The 26,802-nt window shown below is 40.5% G+C and overlaps 1 protein-coding gene across 1 annotated transcript in view; it reads left to right on the forward strand.

Moving 5' to 3' along the window:
- MCPH1 (microcephalin 1) overlaps positions 1 to 26,802 on the forward strand; it is a 440,996-nt gene that overhangs the window by 147,463 nt on the left and 266,731 nt on the right. Inside the window, exon 10 of the mRNA XM_063442914.1 lies at positions 21,741 to 21,778. Within this exon, the coding sequence (XP_063298984.1) occupies positions 21,741 to 21,778 (38 nt within the window). The remainder of the gene's footprint in view (positions 1 to 21,740; positions 21,779 to 26,802) is intronic.

Below are 26,802 nucleotides of genomic sequence, written 5' to 3' on the forward strand. Positions count from 1 at the left end.
AAGTCAATGTTATCTGTCACGGGTTTGTGAGTCTATTGGTGTTATTCCTTCAATCATCCACTAATCCTAATTCCAGATGTGCTGAATCAAGTTAAAGTATTCCCTTTGTGTAGAGTTTCCCCAATATAATGGACAGAACCAGTCGAATTTGGTAAAAGCAGCAATCTGACTTTATTAGGCCACACTCTTTATGCAGTGCCCCTAGCATGAGGTTTCTAATACAAAATCACAGGGGTTTCCCTCCTACAAGCCATTGTGTTTGAGAGATAATTGAGCTCATATTAAGCTAATCCAATTATCTCCCAAATAAGAAAACTTACATACAGTTTTTATATATCACAAAAATACATGACAACAGCATCGGAACCCCTAAAAATTATATTCCCAAATAGCTCAGATTGGTTCGATAAAACAAGTTATGTTCGGACATATATGAACTGGCTGCCTGGTAGAGGTGGTATTGTCGATTTCAAAAGGGGTTCATTTGATTGTATGGGAGGTCAGAGCTTACAACCTAAATTCCTATTTGAAGCTGGAATCCCAGCAGAGCTACTCTGCAAGGTGTGAGGTGAGAAGTTACACATAAGTGGCCTGGAAGTCTGGTTTCAGTATAAACTAACTCTCTAATTTTTCACATGTCTTGATTCCCTCCTAGATAAGGAGTCCTTTGATATGAACATGCCTTATGTTCCAATATAATATCCAAAAGAGACATCAATACCCATCCACATCTCAATACGCAAGCCTAATTTTTATCATATTTACAATGGGACAAGCACAATCTTCCAATCAAGCCTAAACATGATTTGCTAACAAGGGGACCCCACAGAATCTGTTAGGTAACTGAACAGAAGGGAACAATTCCATTTGAATGCAGGGAAACATTAGACGATACAAAGTACAATTAAGGGAACACATACGAGGAGTCCCATCTCCCGTGACATTATCGTCTTGGTAAAACACTTGCTAACTAAGTCCTCTAGACATTAGTTCCTATCTTATTCCTCAAAGCACCATTCAGGCTGTAAAACCTCCATTAGGAACAAAATCTAGACAGGCGCTGGAATGGAACCACTGCTGTAGACGATAAGCTTGTTTTCATAAGCGCCTCTTTTATTGCTTCAACCTATTTGCTTACATTTGTCTTTAGAGAGAATATGTACAATACCTAGCACCCCTTTCCTGATTATATCCAAAGTTGTGTTATTTTCTTAATTTTTTTTTCTCCTCTTGCTGAAAATGCAAATCTTTGAACGATTCCTCCACTTTAAGTTTGTTATTGCGAATGTGCAGGATACTTTCATTGTCTGTGAATAATTACTTTCACATTAGAATGGTGCCCTGATTGATATTCTCAGCTTGACTTTAATATTTTAGGCAGTTAGTGCTGAAACATTTAATTAGTGAAATGTTTCTAGACAAAGAAACATCACTGGAAAGTTATCTCATGCTGTTCAATATCTGTTTTCCAAATCATGCTTTGCTAGAAGCAATTCTCATATGGCCATATGACTGTACATTTTTTTTTGTTTTGTTTTTTTTATTCATTTATGTATTACTAAAATCAAATGTAGAAACTCTCATGTTTTGATAAAGGGCATTTCTTCTCTATTTAAAAATGTGTTAAATGTATTTTCTTTTTTTAATTTTCTAGTCTTCATGATTTATTATTCAAATGTATTCTGTTCTGTATATCAAGCATAAACTCTTACCACCAGGTTGTGCTCTTGTCTCAGTAGAGTAGTGTGCTGTAGCTAAAGGGATAAACTAAACGCTTCACTAACTTTTATGTAATCCTTCTTTATTACTGTGCTTATGCAGTGATCTTTGCAACTTCAGTTGTTATCTACAACTGGCTTGATGGCGCAGTACCACGGGAAAAGTATTTAACACATTGTTCAGTAATTACTGCTCTAGTTTTCTTTATATTTTTAAATTAACACTTTATCACAAGTTGAAGACTAATATCAAATCTTTTCATCTAGTATATAATGAAAATTATCAGGTTCAAACCAATCAATGTTTCCAATTCATATATTTGCGAATTTTACAACATGACAGGAGGCTTCGTGTTTTGCATAATCTCTCTTTACTAGCTCCACACAGCAGCAAAGAAACACATAGAAAAAAGAACCAATCACAAGAGAGTAGGATGTACATAAGGCATAGTGACCTCATCAATTCCTCTTTCTTTGCTGCTCTATCAAGCAGACAAGTCTGAGCATTACACTTCTCCATTATTGTATTTCTCTTTTCTATGGGCATCTGGGGACTTTGTCTTTATTGTTTTGACATTTTACCTTAATCTGTGTGCTTGGCCCTCTCCCCCCCTTTCTTTCCCTTCTCTGTAGATATTAAGCAAATATCCATGTTTGTAAAGTTCTTCTCAGTCTGTGTAAATAATTGCCTTTATGCATTTATATTTTATGTCCTACTTCCATGCTAAATCTTAATATTTTACTTTAGGGATCTTTTACTTCTTTGGGCCTTTCTGGGGCTTCAACCCTACCCCTCCGCGGGTTCGACGTTCCCCTTCCGTCGTTTTTTTTTTTTTTTACTAATTCCGGCCCGACTGCGGCCATCCCCCTCACGAGATTGAGGGCAGTCATCTTGCTACACCCACGCGCCACGATTTCCCACGCTCAGGAGTAGCTTATACTAATGCTGCCTGCTTACACCTAGCTGCACACAGGCGTTGGAACCTAAGGTCCCAAGTTCTAATCCAGGTACAGATAAGTATTACTCTGTACTATAAATTCATGTTACATTGTATTTACGTCTATTATATGGGGATTTAAAAGGATATCACTCCCATTAATCTCAGTATGTGCTAGGTGCAATGCATTGGTAAGGTTACTCACTGCGTGAGCTCACATGCTCATATACATGACTATCATGATAAAAAAGGCTCATCCACTTAAAATACTGATCATTTGTTTAAAACCATAATCTGGTTCTAATCCGCTAACACTCGTTTTAATAATGTAAACACCTTTTTCATTATACCATTAATGAATTAAAACAATAATGGGATGGTGTATTATAAAATAAAGATATTATTTAAAAAAAACAATGACATTGTACCTTTAACTGTATTGCTCATTGCTACATTTAAAGGGACTCCCCAGTGCCAGGAAAACAAATTTGTTTGTATGTGATGTTTAAATGCAGGGGTGTGTTTATATATAATTTTGGTGTTTTACACAGTGGTGTTTGTATGTAGTGTTGACTTTTAAATGCAGGGTTGTATTTGTGTGTAGTGTTGGCGGTTTGAAGGCTGAGAGGTATGCACATACACACATAGATACACACACTGAAACACATGCAGATACAGAGATATGCACATTGACACACATACAGATATACACACACATATACACAGACTGACCGAGCTACACAGACTGAGACACATGCAGAAACTGACACACATACAGATACAGTGACATATACATACAGATACAGTGACATATACATACAGATACAGTGACATATACACACAGATACACAACATACAGATACAGTGACATATACACACAGATACACAACATGACAGACATGTAGATACTTACACACAAATACAAACACACTTATGCAAACACTGACACACATGCAGATACACACAATGACAACATACAGATACACACACTGACACACATGCAGATACACATACACACCGATGCAAACACTGACACACATGCAGATACACACAGTGACATATACACACAGATACACACACTGACAACATATATACACACAGAAACACAGGCACATATACTGACACACACACACACTGACACATATAAACATCAATTAGCCATTTACATCCGCTCCCAATCTTAGAAAACCATTCCCAGCCACCACCTGATGATACTTGGTGGTCATTTACAGGTTTTAAAAAAATGTTGGAAAATTGACTTGGGTGTGCTATAAATAACCATTGTTGGTCCATGTGTGAAACTGACTTGCGCTTCTCAGCGGTCTCATCATTCCACGCTTTGGCGTAAGTGTCTCATCGGCAGGCGCAATGTAATTTTGGCTACATTATTTGTTCTAAATACTCCCATGTGAGACCATTTTAGATTATCTTTCTAATCCACGTTTTCTATATTCCTATTATTGCATCTTCAAAAGGGACACAAAGCACAGCAATACCTGGATATGTGCTTAAAACAAATGGACATATTTACACATGCACAGACAGACATACTGACAATCACAGACATATTGAAACACACTCACACACATACTGACACATAACCCATCCTTTCCTACCTTGTAGGCTGGATTTCCCGCCATCCAGTATGGTGGCTGAGGCTGCTCTGGCTCTCTGTCCCCCTCCTCTCTGCCTCCTTCATCTCTCCCGCGCAAGTGCTCTCTTTGGGAGGAAGTGACTCGCGGCTGTCACGTCCTCCCATTCTGCCGGTAAGCAAGGGGGCCCGGTCGTGCTGTAAAAGGGCCACAGCACCCGACCGGCCCCGCTGACAAATGCCCACCGTGTGGCCCTAAGTGCATGGGCCATCTTAGTGTGTGGGCCCCCCGCTGCAGTCGCACATGCGGGCCCATAAGGGGAAAAAAATAATTATTAAAGGAAGCAGGGCCCACGATGCAGCTGCCTTGGGCCCCCCACTAGTAACTGGGCCCGGGGCAGTTGTCCCGCATTAAAGACGGCCCTGAGTCTATAACTATATACAGACTTTGCTAGGAATGGAAGAAAAGCTTGCTCCTACTACCACTGCTAACATTCGCCTCGATTAAATTAGAAGCCAATACATGTTTTGGGCAAAATATTGGCTCCCGATGGGACATTTAATGGTTTGGATTGGTTAAAATTGTGCAATTAAAAATACAATATGGACACCACAACAACTTCACAAATTGTTTATTCCAAAATTCTGTGCTCTGCCCCCATTTTATTTTTGTGACCTTAGCAGGGACTTGTTGCCCAGTCATATTAAACTGCACCCCACTGGTCATTTGCTCAGGGAACAGTCATACCTTGTAACTGATTCTGTCCCACTCACAAACTGGGTGAAGGAAAGTAGGCTATTCTCCAGGTTAATCTTCCTCTCTTTGTGTTATTCCATACATCTTTTACTTATTATTTATCACACCCCAGTAAAGAAACCGTGCACCTCACTGCTCCTCGCTGTGGAACCAAAAAAGGGTTTATTTGAACTTTATTGCACATGACTATTAAAGGGACTCTATAGTCACCATATAAAAGCAAGAAAGACAGGTCCCCCAGCCTTCCTTCTTGCTTTTATATGAACTTTCATTAATTAAAAAAAAAAATTCGGTGTTTTTATATTAAAAACTTACCTCCGTTCCAGCGCCGAGCTCCCCGCTAGGCCGCGCCCCCTTTTTCATCAAAATGACGAAATCACGGGGCCCAATGGGACGGCTTCGCGCTGGACCAATCGCGTTCTTCATAGAGCGGCATTGAATGCCGCCCTATGAAGAACCTGAGCGCTTTACCGCGCATGTGCGCGGAATGCGCGTTCGCGAGCTGAGCTGTCTGACTGACAGCTCAGCTCGCTTTCTAAAATTATCAATAAGGGGGGGGACCTACTGTCCCCCCCCGGCCCCCACCCCTGTGCGGCGGGTGGGGGCCCTAAAATTATCAATGAGGGGGGGGACCTACTGCCCCCCCCGGCCCCCACCCCTGAGCGGCGGGTGGGGGCCCTAAAATTATCAATAAGGGGGGGGACCTACTGTCCCCCCCCGGCCCCCACCCCTGTGCGGCGGGTGGGGGCCCTAAAATTAAAATGAGGGGGGGACCTACTGTCCCCCCCCGGCCCCCACCCCTGTGCGGCGGGTGGGGGCCCTAAAATTATCAATGAGGGGGGGGGGACCTACTGTCCCCCCCCGGCCCCCACCCCTGTGCGGCGGGTGGGGGCCCTAAAATTATCAATGAGGGGGGGGACCTACTGTCCCCCCCCGGCCCCCACCCCTGAGCGGCTGGTGGGGGCCCTACAATTATCAATAAGGGGGGGACCTACTGTCCCCCCCCGGCCCCCACCCCTGTGCGGCGGGTGGGGGCCCTAAAATTATCAATGAGGGGGGGGACCTACTGTCCCCCCCCCGGCCCCCACCCCTGAGCGGCGGGTGGGGGCCCTACAATTATCAATAAGGGCCCGGCCCCCACCCCTGTGCGGCGGGTGGGGGCCCTAAAATTATCAATAAGGGGGGGACCTATTGTCCCCCCCCCCGGCCCCCACCCCTGAGCGGTGGGTGGGGGCCCTAAAATGATCAATAAGGGGGGGACCTACTGTCCCCCCCGGCCCCCACCCCTGAGCGGTGGGTGGGGGCCCTAAATACAAAGGGGGGGGGGAACCCTAGTTAACCCTCCCCCCCCCCCCCCAAAAAAAAATATCTCCCTACCTACCCCCCTCACCCTAAAAATAATGAGGGGGACCATTAACTAAAAAACCTGTAAAAAAGAAAAAATGAGATAAAATCAACTTACCATTCGATGTTTTCTTTCTTCTAAAATCTTCTTTCTTCAGCCCCAAAAAAGGCCAAATAAAAATCCATAATAACCGACGCAATAAAAAAAAAAAAAAAAAAAACGAGCGCAAAAAAAAATAATCCATCTTCACCCATGGAGGGCTCCGCGCAGACTGAGCTCCGCAGGGTGGGGAAGGCTTATAAAGCCTTGCCCCGCCCTGCAATTAGGCTAAGAACACTCTGATTGGTGGGTTTGAGCCAATCAGAGTGCTCTTTGTCATTTTACAAGCGTGGGAAAGTTCTTTGGAATTTTCCCACGCTTGTAAAATGACACAGAGCACTGTGATTGGATGGATTTCAAGCCATCCAATCACAGTGCTCTGTGTCATTTTACAAGCGTGGGAAAGTTCTTTGGAATTTTCCCACGCTTGTAAAATGACACAGAGCACTGTGATTGGATGGATTTCAAGCCATCCAATCACAGTGCTCTTTGTCATTTTACAAGCGTGGGAAAGTTCTTTGGAATTTCCCCACGCTTGTAAAATGACACAGAGCACTGTGATTGGATGGGTTTCAAGCCATCCAATCACAGTGCTCTGTGTCATTTTACAAGCGTGGGAAAATTCCAAAGAACTTTCCCACGCTTGTAAAATGACAAAGAGCACTCTGATTGGTTTAAACCCACCAATCAGAGTGTTCTTAGCCTAATTGCAGGGCGGGGCAAGGCTTTATAAGCCTTGCCCACCCTGCGGAGCTCAGTCTGCGCGGAGCCCTCCATGGGTGAAGATGGATTATTTTTTTTGCGCTCGTTTTTTTTTTTTATTTTTTTTTTATTGCGTCGGTTATTATGGATTTTTATTTGGCCTTTTTTGGGGCTGAAGAAAGAAGATTTTAGAGGAAAGAAAACATCGAATGGTAAGTTGATTTTATCTCATTTTTTCTTCTTTACAGGTTTTTAGTTAATGGTCCCCCCTCATTATTTTTAGGGTGAGGGGGGTAGGTAGGAAATATTTTTTTTTTGGGGGGGGGGGGGAGGGTTAACTAGGGTCCCCCCCCCCTTTGTATTTAGGGCCCCCACCCACCGCTCAGGGGTGGGGGCCGGGGGGGACAGTAGGTCCCCCCCTTATTGATAATTTTAGGGCCCCCACCCGCCGCACAGGGGTGGGGGCCGGGGGGGGACAGTAGGTCCCCCCCCTTATTGATAATTTTAGGGCCCCCACCCGCCGCACAGCGGTGGGGGCCGGGGGGGGGGGAAGGAGAGTAGGTCTCCCCCCCCCCCCTTCAACCACTATTGTGGACAGTAAGCGTCCCTGTGGGTTCGGGCTTCAGCTGAAGCTGTCAGCTGAAGCCACGCCCACAGCAGTGCTGACAGGCTATCAGCACACAAAGCGCGTTCACAGTGCTTTGTGTGCTGATAGCCCGTCTGATGCATTCACCCAGAATGCATCGGACGAGAGGCCTTTTTAGGGCCTCTGAACTCGGAAGTCCCTCTGGTGGCCGTCTGATTGACTGCAACAAGAGGTGTTCCAAGCTTCCAATGTAAACACTGCATTTTCTCAGAAAATACAGTGCTTACAAGAAAAAGGCTCCGGGTAGCTGTAGCACTCACCTGAACAACCTCATTAAGCTGAAGTTGTTCAGGTGACTATAGTGTCCCTTTAAGGCTATGCTAAGTATGCTAGTGAGACTTTAAATAAGAAATGTCTCTTGTTCAGCTTTAATTAACTATCGTATTACCTTACGCACAGTGTTTGCCACACTGCTCGAGAAAATACCAAGCACGTGTACAGCATTTCTCTGTTCGCTTCGAGTCAAAGACAATGCAACTCAGAAACATGGAGGATTTTTTTTTGTTTTTTTACATACCTCCATTGCATTTTATTTTTGTTTGTTTTTTAATTATTAATTAATACACTAGCTGAAGCAAATCTTTACTAACCTGATTTAGTTTATTTTCATATTGAACTATTTATTGTCCTCTGTGGCCAACATATTAGACAATGGATGGATTGTTTGACTACCGATAAGTTGGAAGACATAAATAACTAGTATTTATATAGCGCCTTTCTCCCAGTGGGACTCAAAGCGCTTTTCAGCACACGCTCTCAGAATTAACCAAATCGGCAGCTGAATAGTAATAGATGTTATTATTACCCAATTGATGGTACTCATTTTATCAATCTTTGAATGATAAAGGGCTGAGTTGACCCTTCTGGGATTTGAACCCTAACCCTACACCTACCCCTTACTCTACTCCTTACCCTAACCCTAGATGTGTAAGTGGTTGTGGTGGTTAGGGGGTTAAGGTTAAGGAGCCCTACAGATGTGTAAGTGGTTGTGGTGGCAAGAGAGGGATGCTTCCAAATGTCCGAAGTCCAGAATTTCAGAAGTACCGAACCACATTTTTTGCACATCCCTCCTGCGTTCTTCGACCAACTCTATCTACTTAATCACCATTGTTTTAACAAAGCCTTAGGCTCAGTTGCTCTAAAACAATCTTTAGGTGATCTCCAGCCTCTTCTCTCACCTTTCTTAACCTTCTCCCACCCATGGTGAGCAATAAACTGTCTGCAGATGCTACTCTTATGTGGAAAGAGTATTACGGTACCATAACAGGGGCTCACCCCTGAAAATCTGCCTCAGCAGAACATATGTATGATGAACTGGGGGCTCACCCCAGGTGGTGTGCCTTGTGTAACAGAGGACACCCACTATGGGAACAGTAACATTTATTTATTTTATTTATAAAATATTTTACTAGGAAAGATACATTGAGATTTCTCTTGTTTTTAAATATGTCCTGGGTCCACAAAACATTGCATTGATACAATAGGGTACAATAAAATACAAAAACAATATTAATACACAATATATACAAAATTTAACATAGGACAGATAGGAAACATATAATCAACCGTGACACGTGCATTCTGTTTTGAGGTATGTAGAGAGAGATCTCTTAAAGGACTTTAGGCTTAGGGAAGATTTTAAAGTGTGCGGGAGGTCATTCCATAATTGCGGTGCTCTGTTGGAAAAGGAGGATCGGGGTGCTTTCTTTTTGTATTGAGGTAGAATAAATAAAGTGCTGGTACTGGATCAGAAGTTATAGGATGTGGGAACATTATTCTGTTCAGGTAGGGTGGGAGCTTCCCAGAAAAGCTCTTAAACACAAGCCTGGAAAGATGAAGGGTGCGTCTGGATTTCAGCGACAACCAGTTTAGTTCTTTTAGCGTGTCACAATGGTGGGTCCTGTAATTACATTGTAGCACAAATCGGCAGAACGAGTTATAAAATGTATTGAGTTTATTAAGGTGGGTTTGGCACAATGTGTCTGAATTCAATGGTCTTCCGTGGTGAGAGCACCAGATATGGTATCCGGGGGCACACCCCAGGTGGTGTCTTGTGTAACAGTGAACACCCACTATGGTAACCGTATCATTTGCAGGGCCGGACTGGCCCACCGGGATACCGGGAAATTTCCCGGTGGGCCGCGGCTCCTGGGGGCTGCTCTGGCAATATGTGCCACCGGGTGGCCGGTCCGGTGGCACACACTTTGAGGGGGCCGGCCGGCAGGCTGCCGCATTGCACGCTGCAGCCTCACCGGTCCGGCGGCACACCTAATGCTGAGGGCTGAGGGAGGAGCATGTCTCTACCATGCTCCCTCGCGGTTCCCACAATCCCCAGTAGCATCCGTGCTGGGGATTGTGGGAACCGCGAGGGAGCATGGTAGAGAGACATGCTCCTCCCTCCTTCTTCAGCCCTCAGCATTAACAGTGCCGCCGGACCGGCGAGGCTGCAGCGTGCAATGCGGCCAGCCCCCTGACTCCTCTCAGGTGGGTGGGGGGGATGGAAGTGGGGGGGTGAATAGAGAGAGAGACAAGGGGGGGGTGAAAAGAGAGACAAGGGGGGGTGAAAAGAGAGACAAGGGGGGGGTGAAAAGAGAGACAAGGGGGGGGTGAAAAGAGAGACAAGGGGGGGGTGAAAAGAGAGACAAGGGGGGGTGAAAAGAGAGACAAGGGGGGGGTGAAAAGAGAGACATGGGGGGGTGAAAAGAGAGACAAGGGGGGGTGAATAGAGAGAGACAAGGGGGGGGTGAATAGAGAGAGACAAGGGGGGGGTGAATAGAGAGAGAGAGAGACAGTGGGGGGTGAATAGAGAGAGAGAGAGAGACAGTGGGGGGTGAATAGAGAGAGAGACAGAGGGGGGGAGAGTGCCACAGGGAGAGGGGGGAGAGTGAGACACAAGGGGGGAGAGAGGGGCGAATAGAGAGAGACAAAGGGGGAGGGAGAGTGCCACAGGGAAAGGAGGGAGAAAGAGACAGAGGGGGGAGAGTGAGACACAAGGGGAGAAAGAGGCGTAAATAGAGAGAGACAGAGGGGGAGGGAGAGTGCCACAGGGAAACTCTAGCCCTGGAGCTACGGGCTAGAGTTCACTCTCACCACTGCGACCACCAGGGATTCCTGGTGGTCCAAGTGGTGAGAGTGAACTCTAGCCCCATACAAACACTGCCCCCCCATACACACACACACACACATTCCCCCATACACACATTCCCCTACACACACAGCCACCCATACACACATTGCCCCACGCACCCTACACACTGAACCTTTCACACACATTGCACCCCTCACGCATTGCACCACTGCTCCTATACCCTACTACAGCCCCATATCCCAGCAGACCCCAGGTAAGTTGTCAAACTGTACTTAAACGGTTTGACTACTTACTCTGGGAGCGGGTCCCGGCACTCCTGGCACCATACCCACTACACAGAGCAGTAGTGGTTATTGTGCATGGATTATTTCTTTAAATAATCTATAGGTGCCCCTCCTGAGATCAGGCTCTGGATCCGCCACTGATTTATATTTTATATATATATATATATATATATATATATATATATATATATATATATATATAATTATGCCTATTATATTTACACATATATTAATGTACATTTATATATGCATAATACACTAAGAAATGTCATTGATATGTACAATATGTAATAAGCAGATATTGGCCCAGTCTTGTTGCTAGGTGCATAATCCAGCACAATAACATATTTAAAGTGAAGAGTGCACCCACAGGACCTCAAAATAAACAAGATAACGTCATTTTTTACAGTTGTGCCCTACATACATTCACCATTTCAGTCCCATTACCAAGCTTTCCTTAATATGTCATGGTAGTTGGACTGAAACATTGGTTATATGCAAAGGCACGTCTGCTTAAAATAAATATGCACTCTTTTTTTTTTTTAAGCCTATATGTGCTTTTTTTCACGTTGGAGTAATAATTTTCATTTTAAGTTATCTTTTCTAACTCTGTATCTGCACACTATGCTGGCGCGACGCATTATGGGGCTGGTAAATAATTTTTTTCCAGGGCTGCTTTTAATTCCCAGTCCGGCCCTGATCATTTGGCACAATATGTATGAATTCAATTGTCTTCAGTGAGTTATTAGATATATTAGATAGTTAAGGTACCATGACAAAAAAGGGGTCATCCCTGCAGAGCCTGCTTAAGGACAGTCCCAGGCTCCAGCTTGAGAAGGGGAAAGTACTAGGCCACAGTGCCTAGAGCAGAAATAGAAGTATATAATGTGCCACATAGGAAAGGCAGTCAGTAGTGGGGGTTAATTAATCAAAAATATTACGGTAACAATACAATATAAAAATAAGCTAAATACAGAAAGAAGTCACAAGGACATAATACTCTGACATGTGCCAGCAGGACCAGCAAAGAATGCGGAGGAGCTTAAACTGGCAGGGCCTTTTGTGGAATGTGTAGTTTTTTGATTGGTTGTTCTGTTTAGCATCTGTGCTGCAAAAGTTTTCAGTAAAGAGAGTTATGCAAAACATGAACCCTTCTGTCGTGTGGTATATTCATGATCCATCCAGTAGCTCAACCTTTACCTTTGGCATTCAAATAAAAATTTCCTCACATGAAAATGTATTTGTGTCACAAATTCAAGTCTGTTTTTAGTACCATCGACATACCTCCCAACATTGGGAGTTATGAAAGTAAGATGGAGAATAGACATGCCTATAAGAAGTGTGCCAGTGACATGAGTTGTATCACTGGGGTCAATGGTAAAGGAGTGTCCGCATGGAATGATTTCACACCATGCTGACTGATAGCCTGTCTGTCTGGCCATTCTCAGAACTGCACATGCCCTGAGAACTGAAGAAGTAGTCTGGGCATGGTTTAATGCTCTGGGTTTAATCAGCATACTTGCCAGTACACTATGCAGATGGTTAGCTGTTATCTGCTGTCCCCAGATGCAGGACACCATGGATTATTCTAAGTCTTGTGAGACAGGAGCCTAAATCCAGGATGGACCCACCAAACCGAGAACAGTAGGAACATGTGCCATCAGCCTATTTTTTTCCTTTTCTTAAAATATGTACCAATTTGATCCTTGAGTTTTTAATCATTGCTGCTATGAGACTTTTTTTTTTTTTTTCTCACATATCCTTCCTCTATTCATCCTTACTCTGGTGAACTGTATCACTTTAAGGATTTAATTCTGGTCATCTATCAATATCTATAACCAAAACGGTATACCGGTTTTATTACGTAATTACAGTTCATCCCAGTCTGGCAAGAACCACAGGTGATTTAATATTTATTCTAATCCTGGTTAGAAACCATGGACTAATCTGAACAGATCCTCTGTATATTCTGGATTTTTTTTTAATAATATTTCTTATCTTGTTTGTCCAGTGTTAATTTAAAAAAAGAGCAACATGTCCAGATGGTCTCATATTGTTATCAAAGTTAAAAGCATGTTGTCTATTAATGTTCTTTTGTGAGATGTGGACACAATCAGGTTATTTTGTAATTACCGAACTGATGTATTCTTCTTTCCTTGGGTGATTTTGAATTATAATATGTTATAGCATAGCATGGCTGACATATTTATAGTACAGTTCAGTAAGAAAAGCTGGGATTTTGGCACTTTTGGTAAGAGCGCTGTAAAGTTGACATTGCAAAACGTGACAGCGTGATAATCTTAACACATGTTTGTTAATCTATTGGCTGTGTGAGTTATTGCAGTTTAGCACATTGCCCACATTTTATAAGAAAAGGAGGGCGTATTCCTACTCAATGCCATCGAATTGGTCAGATTCAGATAAATTTAAAAAAAATCTTTAGAACGAAGCAACTATTAAAATAGCTTCAGTGTTGGCAGATCTCCCTGAACTCTTGTAAACGATCAATCTACCATGAAACATTAGCAATGTTTCTCTTGTAAAACATTCTCACTCAATTATATATAAATATGTATATACACATACATTACTGTAAAGCGCTGCGGAATAAGCTGGCGCTATATAAATACCAATAATAATAATACACAGACTCTCACACTAAGAAGCCACAACATTAAAACCACTGACAAGTATAGTGAATAACAATGATTATATTGTTACAATGGCATCTGTCAAGGGATGGTATATATGAGGCAGAAAGTTAAGTTCTTGAATTTCATGTGATGGAAGCAGGAGAAATGGAAAAGCGAAAAGATCTCTGTGACTTTGACAAAGCTCAAATAGTGATGACCAGACGACTGGGTCAGAACATCTCTCTAAAACAGCAATTCTTGTGGAGTGTTCCCGATAACTAGTTGTTCGTACCTACCAAAAGTGATACAAGGAAGGACAAAACTGGCGTCATGATGATTGGCACCCATGGCTCATTGATGCACATGGTCAACAAAGGCTAGTGCAATCACACAGAAGAGCTGCTGTTGCTCAAATTGTTGAACAACTGGGGTGCCTTGTATCCTAGAATTCATGTGGATGATACTTTGACACATACTACCTTCCTTAAGATTATTGCTGACCATGTACACCCTCTTAATGGAATTGGTGTTACCTGATAGCAGTGACCTCTTTCAAAAGGATAATGCACCCTGCCACATTAAAAGAAATGTTCAGGAATGGATTGAGGAACATGATAAAGTGTAAAGGTGTTGCCTTGGTGTTCAAAGTCCCCAGATCTCAATCCAAATGTGCTGGAACAACAAGACTTAAAGACTCAAAATGTCTTGGTGCCAGTTACCACAGGACCTATTCAGAGGTCTTGTTGAGTTCATGCCTCAACATAGAAGAGCTTTTCTGGTAGCATGAGGGGGGCCTACACGATATTAGTAGGTGGTTTTAATGTTGTGGCTGATCTGTGTGTATGTATATATAATACACAATTACCTTGTTAATAAAGTTAATTTACATAGCAAAATATTTATAAGTTTAAATGTAAGCATAACTAAAATTGTTCATATTTTAGCTACAGGTGTGATTTGCCAAATCTAGAATAGTCCGGTTTCTTTATTTTAAACATGAATATACCAAATAATTTAAGCAAATGGTTAAAGGGACTTCACAGACCCCTCAACCACTTTAGCTTGCTGAAATGGTGATGTGTAACCCCCACCCCCCCCCCACCCCCCCAAAAAAAAAGGCAGTTTTTAATATGTGAAAGTTTTATAAATTAACCTCGTCACGTCCCCTTGGCTTTCAATCAGACATCTGGCTCTATTGCTTTCTGGTAGCTTAGGTCACTGGAGCTAAACTCAAGAGGCAGGCAACTGCGCAGAGCACCTGACTTGCAAAGACTTCACATTGAGATGCATTGTGAAGTATGTAATTGGACAATCACAGTAGGTCTGTGCTGAGTTAGAAAGAAGAGGGTTTGCGAAGGCAGCAGACAAGAGAACTGTAGCTTTTGCAAGCCGTTTTTAGGTTTACCCCAATGGAAAAAAATGCATAATTAAATACATGCATGATTTAATTGGGGTTGTATCTACTAAACAGTGATTCATTTTATTTGGGCAGTGGCGTTTCTCTCAAAGCTTGTTTTATCATTTAAGTTTATTGAAATAAACATATTAAAACATAATTTGTCATAGATAACACTTATGGATCCAATCGCTTTGATCTTGTTGTAAACCCCTTACTTGTTTCCACACTACTAACTTTTTATTTAAATGACCTAAGCAAAATTATAGAGAATTTAAAAAAGAAATTCTGCCTTGCTAGACTTGTTTCATTAATAATCTTCCAGCAGGTGAATAATTTAATTGTCTATAATTATAGTTTTATTTATCAATATATCATCACATGAACTCCTCTTTAAAGTCATTTTTATGGTGCTTACCTCAGGTAACATCTAACTGCCAGATAGCTTTATTTCCCAACCTATCTATTGTCTTTATGATAGAACTCCCAGATAGAATCGACTGTGACACGCGTATGATGTCACAAACTGAGCTGTATATGCATAGCTGAAAGTGTTAAATGAACCATTAGTACTTTAAATACTGAATGAGCTCATTAATCCTTAAAGGATCACTATAGTGTCAGGAAAACAAAGCGGTTTTCCTGACACTATATTGCCCTGAGGGTGCCCCTCCCGTGGTGCCCCTCCCGTGGTGCTAAAGAGGTTAAAAACCCCTTCAGCAGCTTACCTTTATCCAGCGCACGGCTCCCTCGGCGCTGGTGACCTCTCCTCCCCCGCCAACGTCAGCTCCTGAGTGGAGTGGAATGCGCATGTGCGGCAAAAGCCGCGCGCGCGCATTCAAACAGTCCATAGGAAAGCATTTCTAAATGCTTTCCTATGGTTGCAAAATTCGCATCCAGCGTCACAGATGCCACTCTAGCGGCTGTCAGGAAGACAGCCACTAGAGGTTGGCTTAACCCCCAATGTAAACATAGCAGTTTCTCTGAAACTGCTATGTTTATATGTGAATGGTTAAAACCTGAGGGACATTGCACCCAGACCACTTCATTGAGCTGAAGTGGTCTGGGTGACTATAGTGTCACTTTAAGAACCAAAACTTAATTCAACATTGCACTGTGCAATGGGCTTTCTAAAAGGTAATTGTGTCTACTGTTGATCCTTCAAAAAATTACGCTGATGGTGTGAGCTGATCAGTAAGACTCTTAAACCTTTTTTATTTTTACTTTTTTGGTTTTGTTTGTAATTTATTTATATGAAAAAATAAAGTATAAATGTCTTTAGTGTTTGAAAAAGACCATAGGGATTAATAAACTGATACATTTATCTAAATATAAGTCCTGACTAGCTGCAATTTTAGCTCCCAACTGTACCGGTTAAATATATTTTGTATTTATTTTGTTTTGTTTTATCTTAATGTGGTTGTATTAGCCTGAAGCCGTTTGTATTTTGTTTTGTTTTATGTCTCTTATGTTTTTTTTTTTTTTTTTTCGAGTCAAAAATGTTCTTTAACATTCATAATTATAAAATGTAATTAATGTATACAATTTTAAGAATATTTTTATAATGTTGACTTTATATTAATGCCCTATTTGTGACTTGCATCAGAATATTTGAAGCAACAGGTCTCCATCATTTTGCGGTCAATCCTATGGGATAAAGCCAAATAAATGAAGCCAAAACAAATTTTTACATGACAACCTCCATAGGGGGGGATAAAGCATTTTTTATCCAAGATCGACTTGCATCTAATTTTTCAATTCTACAATCAAGTCACAAGTCACACACAACAGGGCAGGTTCATGTTTTTGTGAGAACAGATCTCTAATTGATGATGGATTGGTTCTGGCTCGACCGTACATCTCCTGTTTCTGCCAACATTATTCTTTCCATAACAGTTTAACATGCATGTTTGATATATTTTCTTCTTATTGCACATTAAGTTGTTCTTTAAGATGTTATTATTTATATAAAGGCCAAAACCATTGGCGCTTTGGTCTCTGGAGTCTTGTTTCATTTTAATGGAATTATACAACATTCTCAGTTAGGGCTTCATACAGCCTTTTAAGGTTCCGTGTATTGATGAAGATGAATTGTCCTCTATAATAAAGAGGTTAGTTTATGGTCCTGGTCAAAGTACTACCAGAGGGTTCTGATATATTAAAAAAAGTAAATACAGACTTGCTGTTTTAACCAAACATTATAGCTTGCGCAAAAGTTAGAAAAAAATATCTTTAAAGGGACAATATAGTCACCAGAACAACTATAGCTTATTTGTATTTGTTCAGGTGAGTATAGTCAGTCCCTGCAGGCTTTTTGTCTAAAAAGACAGTGTTTACTTTACGGCCTAGAGATACTTCTACTGGCCACTCCTCATATGGCTGCTAGAGGGGCTTCCTGGGACAGTGCTGCGCAGTGTCTCCACTCTCTGCATGGAGATACTGAAAATTCATCATACAGATGCATCTCTAGGAGGCAATGCTGATTGGCCAGGGCTGTGTTTGGCTCATGCGGGCTCTGCCTTTGCAGTGGACCAATTGTTGTTTGCTATTCTTGAGCAAAGTGATAAATAAGAAGCACCTCTTTTTACTTGTGGCCCCAAACATCATGGTTTGTAAACGCTCATGCAGACCATTTAATTTTTGTTGTATAATACTCCTGTTTCACACCCCATATAGTAAGATAAAGGATTGCAAGGTCAAACTAGTAAGAAAAAGGAAGAAAAAATCCCTAGAACTGGAATAGTTTCAGTGTGTCCAGTTTATATCTCGAAAGGGGATAACCCTTATAATATTTAACGAAAAAAGGAAAAAGTGTAGACTTCAGACAGAATGTCTCAGAGAACACTTGTGAGATATAGAACTGAATTGTCTGTCACTGTAGTATTGAAAATAAAAAATATATTTAATCGGTATAAAGAACCATGAACAATATAAAACGAACAAAAAAGAAAAAAAAAAGGTGAGTAAAAAATATATATATATAAACCCACTCAAAAAACAGGGGGGAGGATAGATAAATAGCTCAGGGAGCAAGGGAGAGGCTTAAATAGACGGTATGTATAATGCTTAAATAGGTGCACACAAACAGTGGCTATTTAGAAGCTTGCTCCTAAAACCCATATAGCATAGGGGACCCCCCCAAAACAATGCTGAGACCAAATGAATCCTCAGTAGGGAGGTATACGCTAAAGGTAAGGAGACATACTCGTCACAGTTAAAACGGCTATACTGGAGGATAAAGTGACTCAAAGTTACAAAGTAGCTAAATACTGTCTGTTAATAATGAGGTACATCCATAGTTGAGGTAGTCGTTGTGAGCAGAGGAAAAGCTCTCAAAAATGCCTAAATAGATGCACACAAACAGTGGCTCTATAGAGGGTCACTCTTAAACCCCATGTAGCATAAGAAACCCCCACAGTATGCTGAGATCGAATCAATCCTCTGTGGGGAGGTATTAACTACAGGTAAAGAGGCATATTCGTCACAATAGAAACGGCTACTGGGGGGAAGATTGTTAGCCTGATTGGAGCGTTATGTAGGGCATTGAGAGCTTTTCTTTGTTTAATCGACTATCTTAACTGAGGATGTACCTCATCACTAGTAGATAGCATTTAGCTACTGTGTAATATTGAGTTAACCTTATCCTCCAGTGTAGCCGTTTCTATTGTGACGAATATGCCTCTTTACCTGTAGTTAATACCTCCCCACAGAGGATTGATTCGATCTCAGCATACTGTGGGGGTTTCTTATGCTACATGGGGTTTAAGAGTGACCCTCTATAGAGCCACTGTTTGTGTGCATCTATTTAGGCATTTTTGAGAGCTTTTCCTCTGCTCACAACGACTACCTCAACTATGGATGTACCTCATTATTAACAGACAGTATTTAGCTACTTTGTAACTTTGAGTCACTTTATCCTCCAGTATAGCCGTTTTAACTGTGACGAGTATGTCTCCTTACCTTTAGCGTATACCTCCCTACTGAGGATTCATTTGGTCTCAGCATTGTTTTGGGGGGGTCCCCTATGCTATATGGGTTTTAGGAGCAAGCTTCTAAATAGCCACTGTTTGTGTGCACCTATTTAAGCATTATACATACCGTCTATTTAAGCCTCTCCCTTGCTCCCTGAGCTATTTATCTATCCTCCCCCCTGTTTTTTGAGTGGGTTTATATATATTTTTTACTCACCTTTTTTTTTTTTTTCTTGTTCGTTTTATATTGTTCATGGTTCTTTATACCGATTAAATATATTTTTTATTTTCAATACTACAGTGACAGACAATTCAGTTCTATATCTCACAAGTGTTCTCTGAGACATTCTGTCCGAAGGTCAAACTAGTAGACTTGCATTACTAAGGTACATAAGGGGCTTGAAAAGGAATAAATTCTTCATCTAGCAAAATGCGTCACTAAAAAACTAAAACAAAGCATATCCATAGAATTAGTTCCCCAAAGCAAACCACATTTAACAGAGCACCAGGATTTTTGATACATCAGAACAGCTTGGCCTTGTCTATGGGCTCGGCAGCTTGGCATTGGTGCTTTGGGAGGAATGCACTTTTACTTAAACTGCGCATCCATGTAAAGCAGTACTCGCTAGAGAACCTTGAAAAGCCATCCTCCAGCACCCAAACGGTATGCAAGCAGAAGTTTGGATTACATATGTATTTTTAGTTTACTTATGTTTGTTTCTATGTGTTTGTGGCAGTGTATGTTTTGGGGTATATGTAGCAGTATATATCACTGTGATTTTTATGTGTGTCTGGAAGAGCAATGTGTCTGTTTGGTTAATTGTATATGTGTGGGAGGGTTTATATATGTGTCTGGGAGAGCATGCTTTGCCAACTCACAATCTCTGTGACTTTTAATCTGACTTCATAACTAGAGTTCGTGGTGTGGGGATCCCACAAAATGGTTTTGTATGGCATCTCATGATTTGTACATACAAGAATACTGTACTAAGGAAGATTTTGGCCAAACACATATGTGTTTGTATAGTATTTCTCTGTGCATGCCCAAGTGGACACTAGCATACCCAAACCATCACGGAACAATAATTAAGCCTTGAACATGGAAACAACTGGAACGCAGTAAATGTTTCAATAATATTAACAGGGCTAGGGGGAACATTACTCTACTGCTCCAAGTTTATTTATTAATTTTAAAGTGCACGATCAGAAATGTTACATTAGTTATAAGTTAGCTTCTCCAGTAAATGTATATTTTGTTGAGGCCTGGCTTTAGTTTATCCTCTGCCATATATTTTCTATTTTTTTGAACATGATTTGACTTCACCTATATATTTAACATTTACTTGATTAGTGTCAGTCATTTGTGCAGTTTTGGAGTGAGCAGAAAGTGGGTACCTAAATGTGGCGTGACAATCAGGAATAAACCAATACAATGCAATTTGACAGCGTTCCCTATAGGCTTGTAATTATAATTCTGTATTTTGATTAAAATGTCAACAAGGCAATCTGAATACAACTCTGGTTTCAGAGTGTTCAGTTATATCCTTCTACAGCTGTCTCTCACAGGATCGGTTAATGCCTGGTTTCTACAAAATGCAGGAGTTCTAGTCCTATACATGTAACTGGCAGTCCCAAGCGAGGATGTCTCTTAAAGGAATACCATAGGCACCAAAACAACTTTGGCTTAGTGAAGCAGTTTTTTTTGTATAGATCACGTCCCTCCATTGTTACTCATGATTTCTCTACCACTTAGGAGTTAAATTATTTTGTTTATACAGACCTAGTCACACCTTCCTGTATGCGACTTGTACAGCACTCCTAAATACTTCCTTAAAGGAACCTAGATATTCTAGGTTCCTGTATTGCACAGTTTGCTTAGTCTAGAATTTTTCTTCTGCTCTGTTAATAGCATTCTAGAACCTGCAGGACCCTTCTGTATATGGAAAAAGTAAAATTTATAGAACAGGCGATAAGTATTTCTACAGTAAGTTAACATGTGATTGAAAATGAACCCATTTGTTTTCATGTAGGCTGTGTAATAACAAGGGGAGGTGTAGCTAGGGCTGTATATTCAGAAACATATGTGATTTAACCTATATGGCAGAGAACGGAGCAGTGAGACAACAGCGGCATGGTCTATACGCCAGAACTGCTTCATTAAGCTAAAGTTGTTTTGTTGATTATAGTATTCCTTTAATCCTCTCTCCAGTACTGTCATCTAGACTAGACTAGTTTTCCAACATTAGGTGGTAAATTACATGGTAAAAAAGTTGAAAGTGGTTGAAAAAGCTGTGGTCAGTAAGATTTACTATATTATTTTGAAATAGCTATCATACTCACTATTGATATTTTAATTACACGGTAGTCTCGTTACACATTGCGTCTGAGTATTTTGGTACATGATAAATGTATAATAGCAATGTTATTGTACACTTTCCCTTTCCTGGTTATGACCTTGTCTCCAAAAGATCTTATCTTTTTGATAATTTTCTTTTTTTTACAGAGGCATTTAGAAGTCATAAGTCTGTGTGAATGAATTTAATTAATTTCAACCTTTTTGCTTATGTTCTAGACTACAAGATCGTTGGTTATGACAAGCATGCCCTCTGAGTAAGTATTATATATTTTTTTAAATGTGTATTATTATTTTTTTACTTTATTGACTTTTTTAGTTTTAATAAAATTTCCCATTTGAGTAAACACACCTCCATAAAAAAACAGAAAAAAAAACAGCATGCATGTCTAGTGTGCAGTTACCAGTAGCTAAAGTGGAACAGTGCTAAAGTGTTTCCACATGAGTAGGTCTAACGATGCACTCACATTCTACTTTATGGCAATGTTTCTCTGTACACTAGACACCAGGACACTAGAGAAGAACACATTGACTGTCTCACTGAATTCAGAACAATTGGGAGCACTTTACACCCACAGAGCACTTCTTTGTGCTGAATAGCTATATGGATGTGGAGTATCCCTTTAAAATCTTAGTTTATAAAAGTGCCAATTTCATTGTGAAATTAGCACTTTTATATACAAAAATAGAAACACCTCCCCAGCTGTCAATCAAACAGCTGGGGAGATTCACTTCCTGCTTCAGTTAGCTCCACTGAGCTAACGGAAGTAGCAGGCATTTTCTAATAGAGCATGCCTGTCTTACAAAATTGGCTAAAACAACTGCAATTATTGCATCGTCTGTCCAGTCTCCTCTCCCTGTGTCAGAGCCTCCCTCTCCTCCCCTGCTGATCTTTAGTTGCCGATCTGGGTGTAGAGGATCTTTAGTTTACTCTACCCTTACTGACGGGAAGTGTTCTCACTCCCTATCAGTCCGGGTAGAGGAAACTAAATCCTCTACCCACAGATCGGCAACTAAAGGTTACATAGTTACATAGCTGCAAAGAGTCTTGCGTCCATCAAGTTCAGCCTTCCTCACATTTGTTTTTTTGCGGTTGATCCAAAAGAAGGCAAAAAAAAAACCTTATTTGAAGAACTTCAAATTTTGCAACAAAAAAAATCCAGATTTATCCCTGGATCAAGCAGTTATTACCCTACATTGAAAAATTATATCCTTCAATATTCTGTTTTTGCAAGTAGGCATCTAGTAGCTGTTTGAACATCTGTATGGACTCTGATAAAGCCACTTCTTCAGGCAGAGAATTCCACATCCTTATTGTTCTTACAGTAAAAAAAAAAAAAACCCTTTTCTTTGCCTTAGACAAAATCTTGTTTCTTCCAGTCTAAACGCATGACTTCGTGTCCTGTGTAAAGTCCGGTTTGTGAATAGATTTCCACACAGTGGTTTGTATTGGCCCCGAATATATATGTATAATGTTATCATATCCCCTCTCAGGCAACTTTTTTTCTAAACTAAAGAGGTTTAAATTTGTTAACCTTTCTTTATAGCTGATATTTTCCATTCCTTTTATTAATTTTGTAGCACGCCTCTGCACTTTTTCTAGTGCCATAATATCCTTCTTTAGAACAGGTGCCCAAAATTGTACACCATATTCAATATGTGGTCTTACCAGGGATTTATAAAGAGTCAAAATGATATTCTCATCCCGAGAATGAATGCCCTTTTTCATGCATGACAATACCTTACTGGCCTTAGCAACTGCTGATTGACATTGCACATTGTTGCATAGTTTGTTGTCTATAACAATTCCCAAGTCCTTTTCGTGTGTTGTTATCCCTAATTTGCTTCCATTAAGGGTATATGTTGCTTGTGCATTCTTTATGCCAAAGTGCATAACTTTACATTTTTCAACATTAAATTCCATCTGCCATTTGAGTGCCCAATCCCCCAGCCTATCTAAATCCCTCTGCAGCAAAGTAATATTTTGCTCACATTGTATTATTTTATAGAGTTTTGTCATCTGCAAAAACTGAAACATGACTTTCAATGCTTTTTTCAAGATCATTTATAAACATGTTAAACAGAACCATGAGGGACACCACTTGCTACCTCTGTCCAGCTTGAAAATTTACCATTAATGACAACTCTTTGTACTCTATTTTTAAGCCAATGTTCTACCCAAGAACAAGCATTTTCATCTAGACCGATTTCCTTGAGTTTGAACACTAATCTATTGTTTGGAACTGTATCCACTGCAATACCCTAATCTATACTTCTACTTACTTTTTCATAGAACACAATCAAGTTAGTTTGACATGACCTGTGCTTCATAAAACCATGCAGATTTTTGCTGATAACCATGTTCTTCTCAAGGAATTCTTGAATATTATCCCTTAATAACCTTTCAAATATTTTCCCAGCCACAGAAGTTAAGCTCACAGGTCTATAATTTCCAAGCAAGGATTTTGAACCCTTTTTGAATATAGGAACCACATCTGCCTTCCACCAATCCCCTGGAACACTTCCTGAAAGAAAAGACTCTTAAAAAAAGATTAAAAAACAGAGGTTCGCTTATTTCTACACTTTGTTCCTTAAGTACTCGTGGAGGAATACCGTCAGGCCCTGGAGCTTTGTTTATATTAACTTTCTTTAGTTGCTGCAGCACCTTGTCTTGAGTTAACCAATTACAATTACTCTGCAAGTTTTTTGGCAGCAATCATTTGCACATCTATTGCCAATCCCCTGGAACACTTCCTGAAAGAAAAGACTCTTAAAAAAAGATTAAAAAACAGAGGTTCGCTTATTTCTACACTTTGTTCCTTAAGTACTCGTGGAGGAATACCGTCAGGCCCTGGAGCTTTGTTTATATTAACTTTCTTTAGTTGCTGCAGCACCTTGTCTTGAGTTAACCAATTACAATTACTCTGCAAGTTTTTGGCAGCAATCATTTGCACATCTATTGCCATGGGTTCTTCCTTAATATATATGGAGGAGAAATAGTTATTTAAAATTCCTGCCTTTTCTTGGTTTTCATTAACTAACACCCCCATTTCAGTTTTTAGTGTACCTACACTTTCATTTTTTTTTTAATTTTTTTTTTATTTATGTACTTAAAGAATGCTTTGGGGGTGGTTTTGCTCTCTTTGGCTATCATTTTTTCATTTTGAAGCTTAGCGAATCTAATCGCCTTTTTGCATGCATTATTGGCTTCCTTATATCTTTTATAGGATGCATCTGATTTGTACGATTTAAATGCTTGAAATGCCCTTTTCTTATTTTTAATCTCTTGTTTTACTTCTCTACTAAGACATATTTGTTGGAAGATGTTCCATTTATCCTCAGTGTTCTTTTCACTAAAGAGTTTATGCCAGCCAATGTATTGTAAAGCTGCCCTTAACTTATAGAAATTGGCCTTTTTAAAAATATATCTTTTAGTACAACACATGTGCTTTTGTTTTTTTGAGTTTATTTCAAAGGACACTATATTGTGATCACTATTTTCCAAGTGCTCACCTACTTGAATGTTGGTCAAAAGATCAATGTTGTTTGTTAAAACCACACACAGAAGAGAAAATAGCACAGTCAGTAAAAAAGGGGACAAAGCATTTTTAGATACATAAATGAGAAAAGGAAAGTAAAACAAGGATTAGTTAGATTAAAAATAAAAGGACGGTATCTAGAAGAGGATAAAGGTCTACCTGACTGCCTCAGTGAATATTTGTGTTCAGTATTTACAGATAAAAATAAAAGAAAGGGGCCTCAGTTAGGAAAAAGGACAAATTAGTCATTTGTTACATGTTTGTTTACAGAGGAAGAGATTCTATTTCAACTGTCAAAAGTAAAGATAAGCAATGGGACCTGATGGAATACACCCAAAGTTATTAAAAGAGCTTAGTGGTGTATTAGCAAAACCATTAACAGATTTATTTAACCAATCATTAAGAGGAGTAGTCCCAGAAGATTGGAAGTTAGCGAATGTTGTGCCCATTCACAAAAAAGGGAGGGAGGAGTCGGGCAACTATAGGCCAGTAAGCCTTACTTCAGTAGTGGGGAAGGTAATGGAAACCATTGCTTACCTAGATTTCAGTTAGGCTCTTGACACTGTTGCACATAGAAGGCTTATCAATACACTGGAATCTTTAAGTTTGGATTCCAATATTGTTGAATAGGTAAGGCAGTGGCTGAGTGACGGGCAACAGAGGGTTGTAATCAATGGAATATATTCAACACATGGGCTTGTCACCAGTGGAATTCTTCAGGGATCTGTACTTGGACCCATTCTCTTATATATTTTTATAAGTGATATTGCAGAAGTTCTTGATGGTAACGTATGGATTTTTGCTGATGATATTAAGGTATGTTATAGGGTTAATGTTCCAGGAGGGATAAGCCAAATGACAAATGATTTAGGTAAACTAGAAAAATGGTCAGAGTTGTGGCAACTGACATTTAATGTAGTTAAGTGCAAGATAATGCATCTTGGACGTAAAAACCCAAGGGCAGAGTACAGAATATTTGAGAATCCTGACCTCAACATCTGAGGAAAGGGATTTCGGGGTGATTATTTCTGATGACTTAACCCCTTAAGGACCAAACTTCTGGAATAAAAGGGAATCATGACGTGTCACACACGTCATGTGTCCTTAAGGGGTTAAAGGTAGGCAGACAATGTAATAGAGCAGCAGGACATGCTAGCAGAATGCTTGGTTGTATAGGGAGAGGTATTAGCAGTAGAAAGAGGGAAGTGCTCATGCCATTGTACAGAACACTGGTGAGACCTCACTTGGAGTATTGTACGCAGTACTGGAGACTGTATCTCCAGAAGGAAATTGACACTTTAGAGAGAGAGCAGAGAAGGGCTACTAAACTGGTTCATGGATTGCAGGATAAAACTTAAAAGGAAAGGCTAAAGGAACTTAACATGTATAGCTTGGAAGAAAACCGAGACAGGGGGGATATGATAGAAACATTTAAATACATAAATACAACACAGTAAAGGAGGAGACTATATTTAAAAGAAGAAAAACTACCATAACAAGAGGACATAGTCTTAAATTAGAGGGGCAAAGGTTTAAAAATATCAGGAAGTATTACTTTACTGAGAGGGTAGTGGATGCATGGAATAGCCTTCCAGCTAAAGTGGTAGAGGTTAACACAGTGAAGGAGTTTAAGCATGAGTGGGATAGGCATAAGGCTATCCTAACTATAAGATAAAGCCAGGGACTAATGAAAGTATTTAGAAAATTGGGCAGACTAGATGGGCCAAATGGTTCTTATCTGC

Source organism: Pelobates fuscus, chromosome 2, assembly GCF_036172605.1.
Source record: "Pelobates fuscus isolate aPelFus1 chromosome 2, aPelFus1.pri, whole genome shotgun sequence".
Classification (NCBI taxonomy): domain Eukaryota; kingdom Metazoa; phylum Chordata; class Amphibia; order Anura; family Pelobatidae; genus Pelobates; species Pelobates fuscus.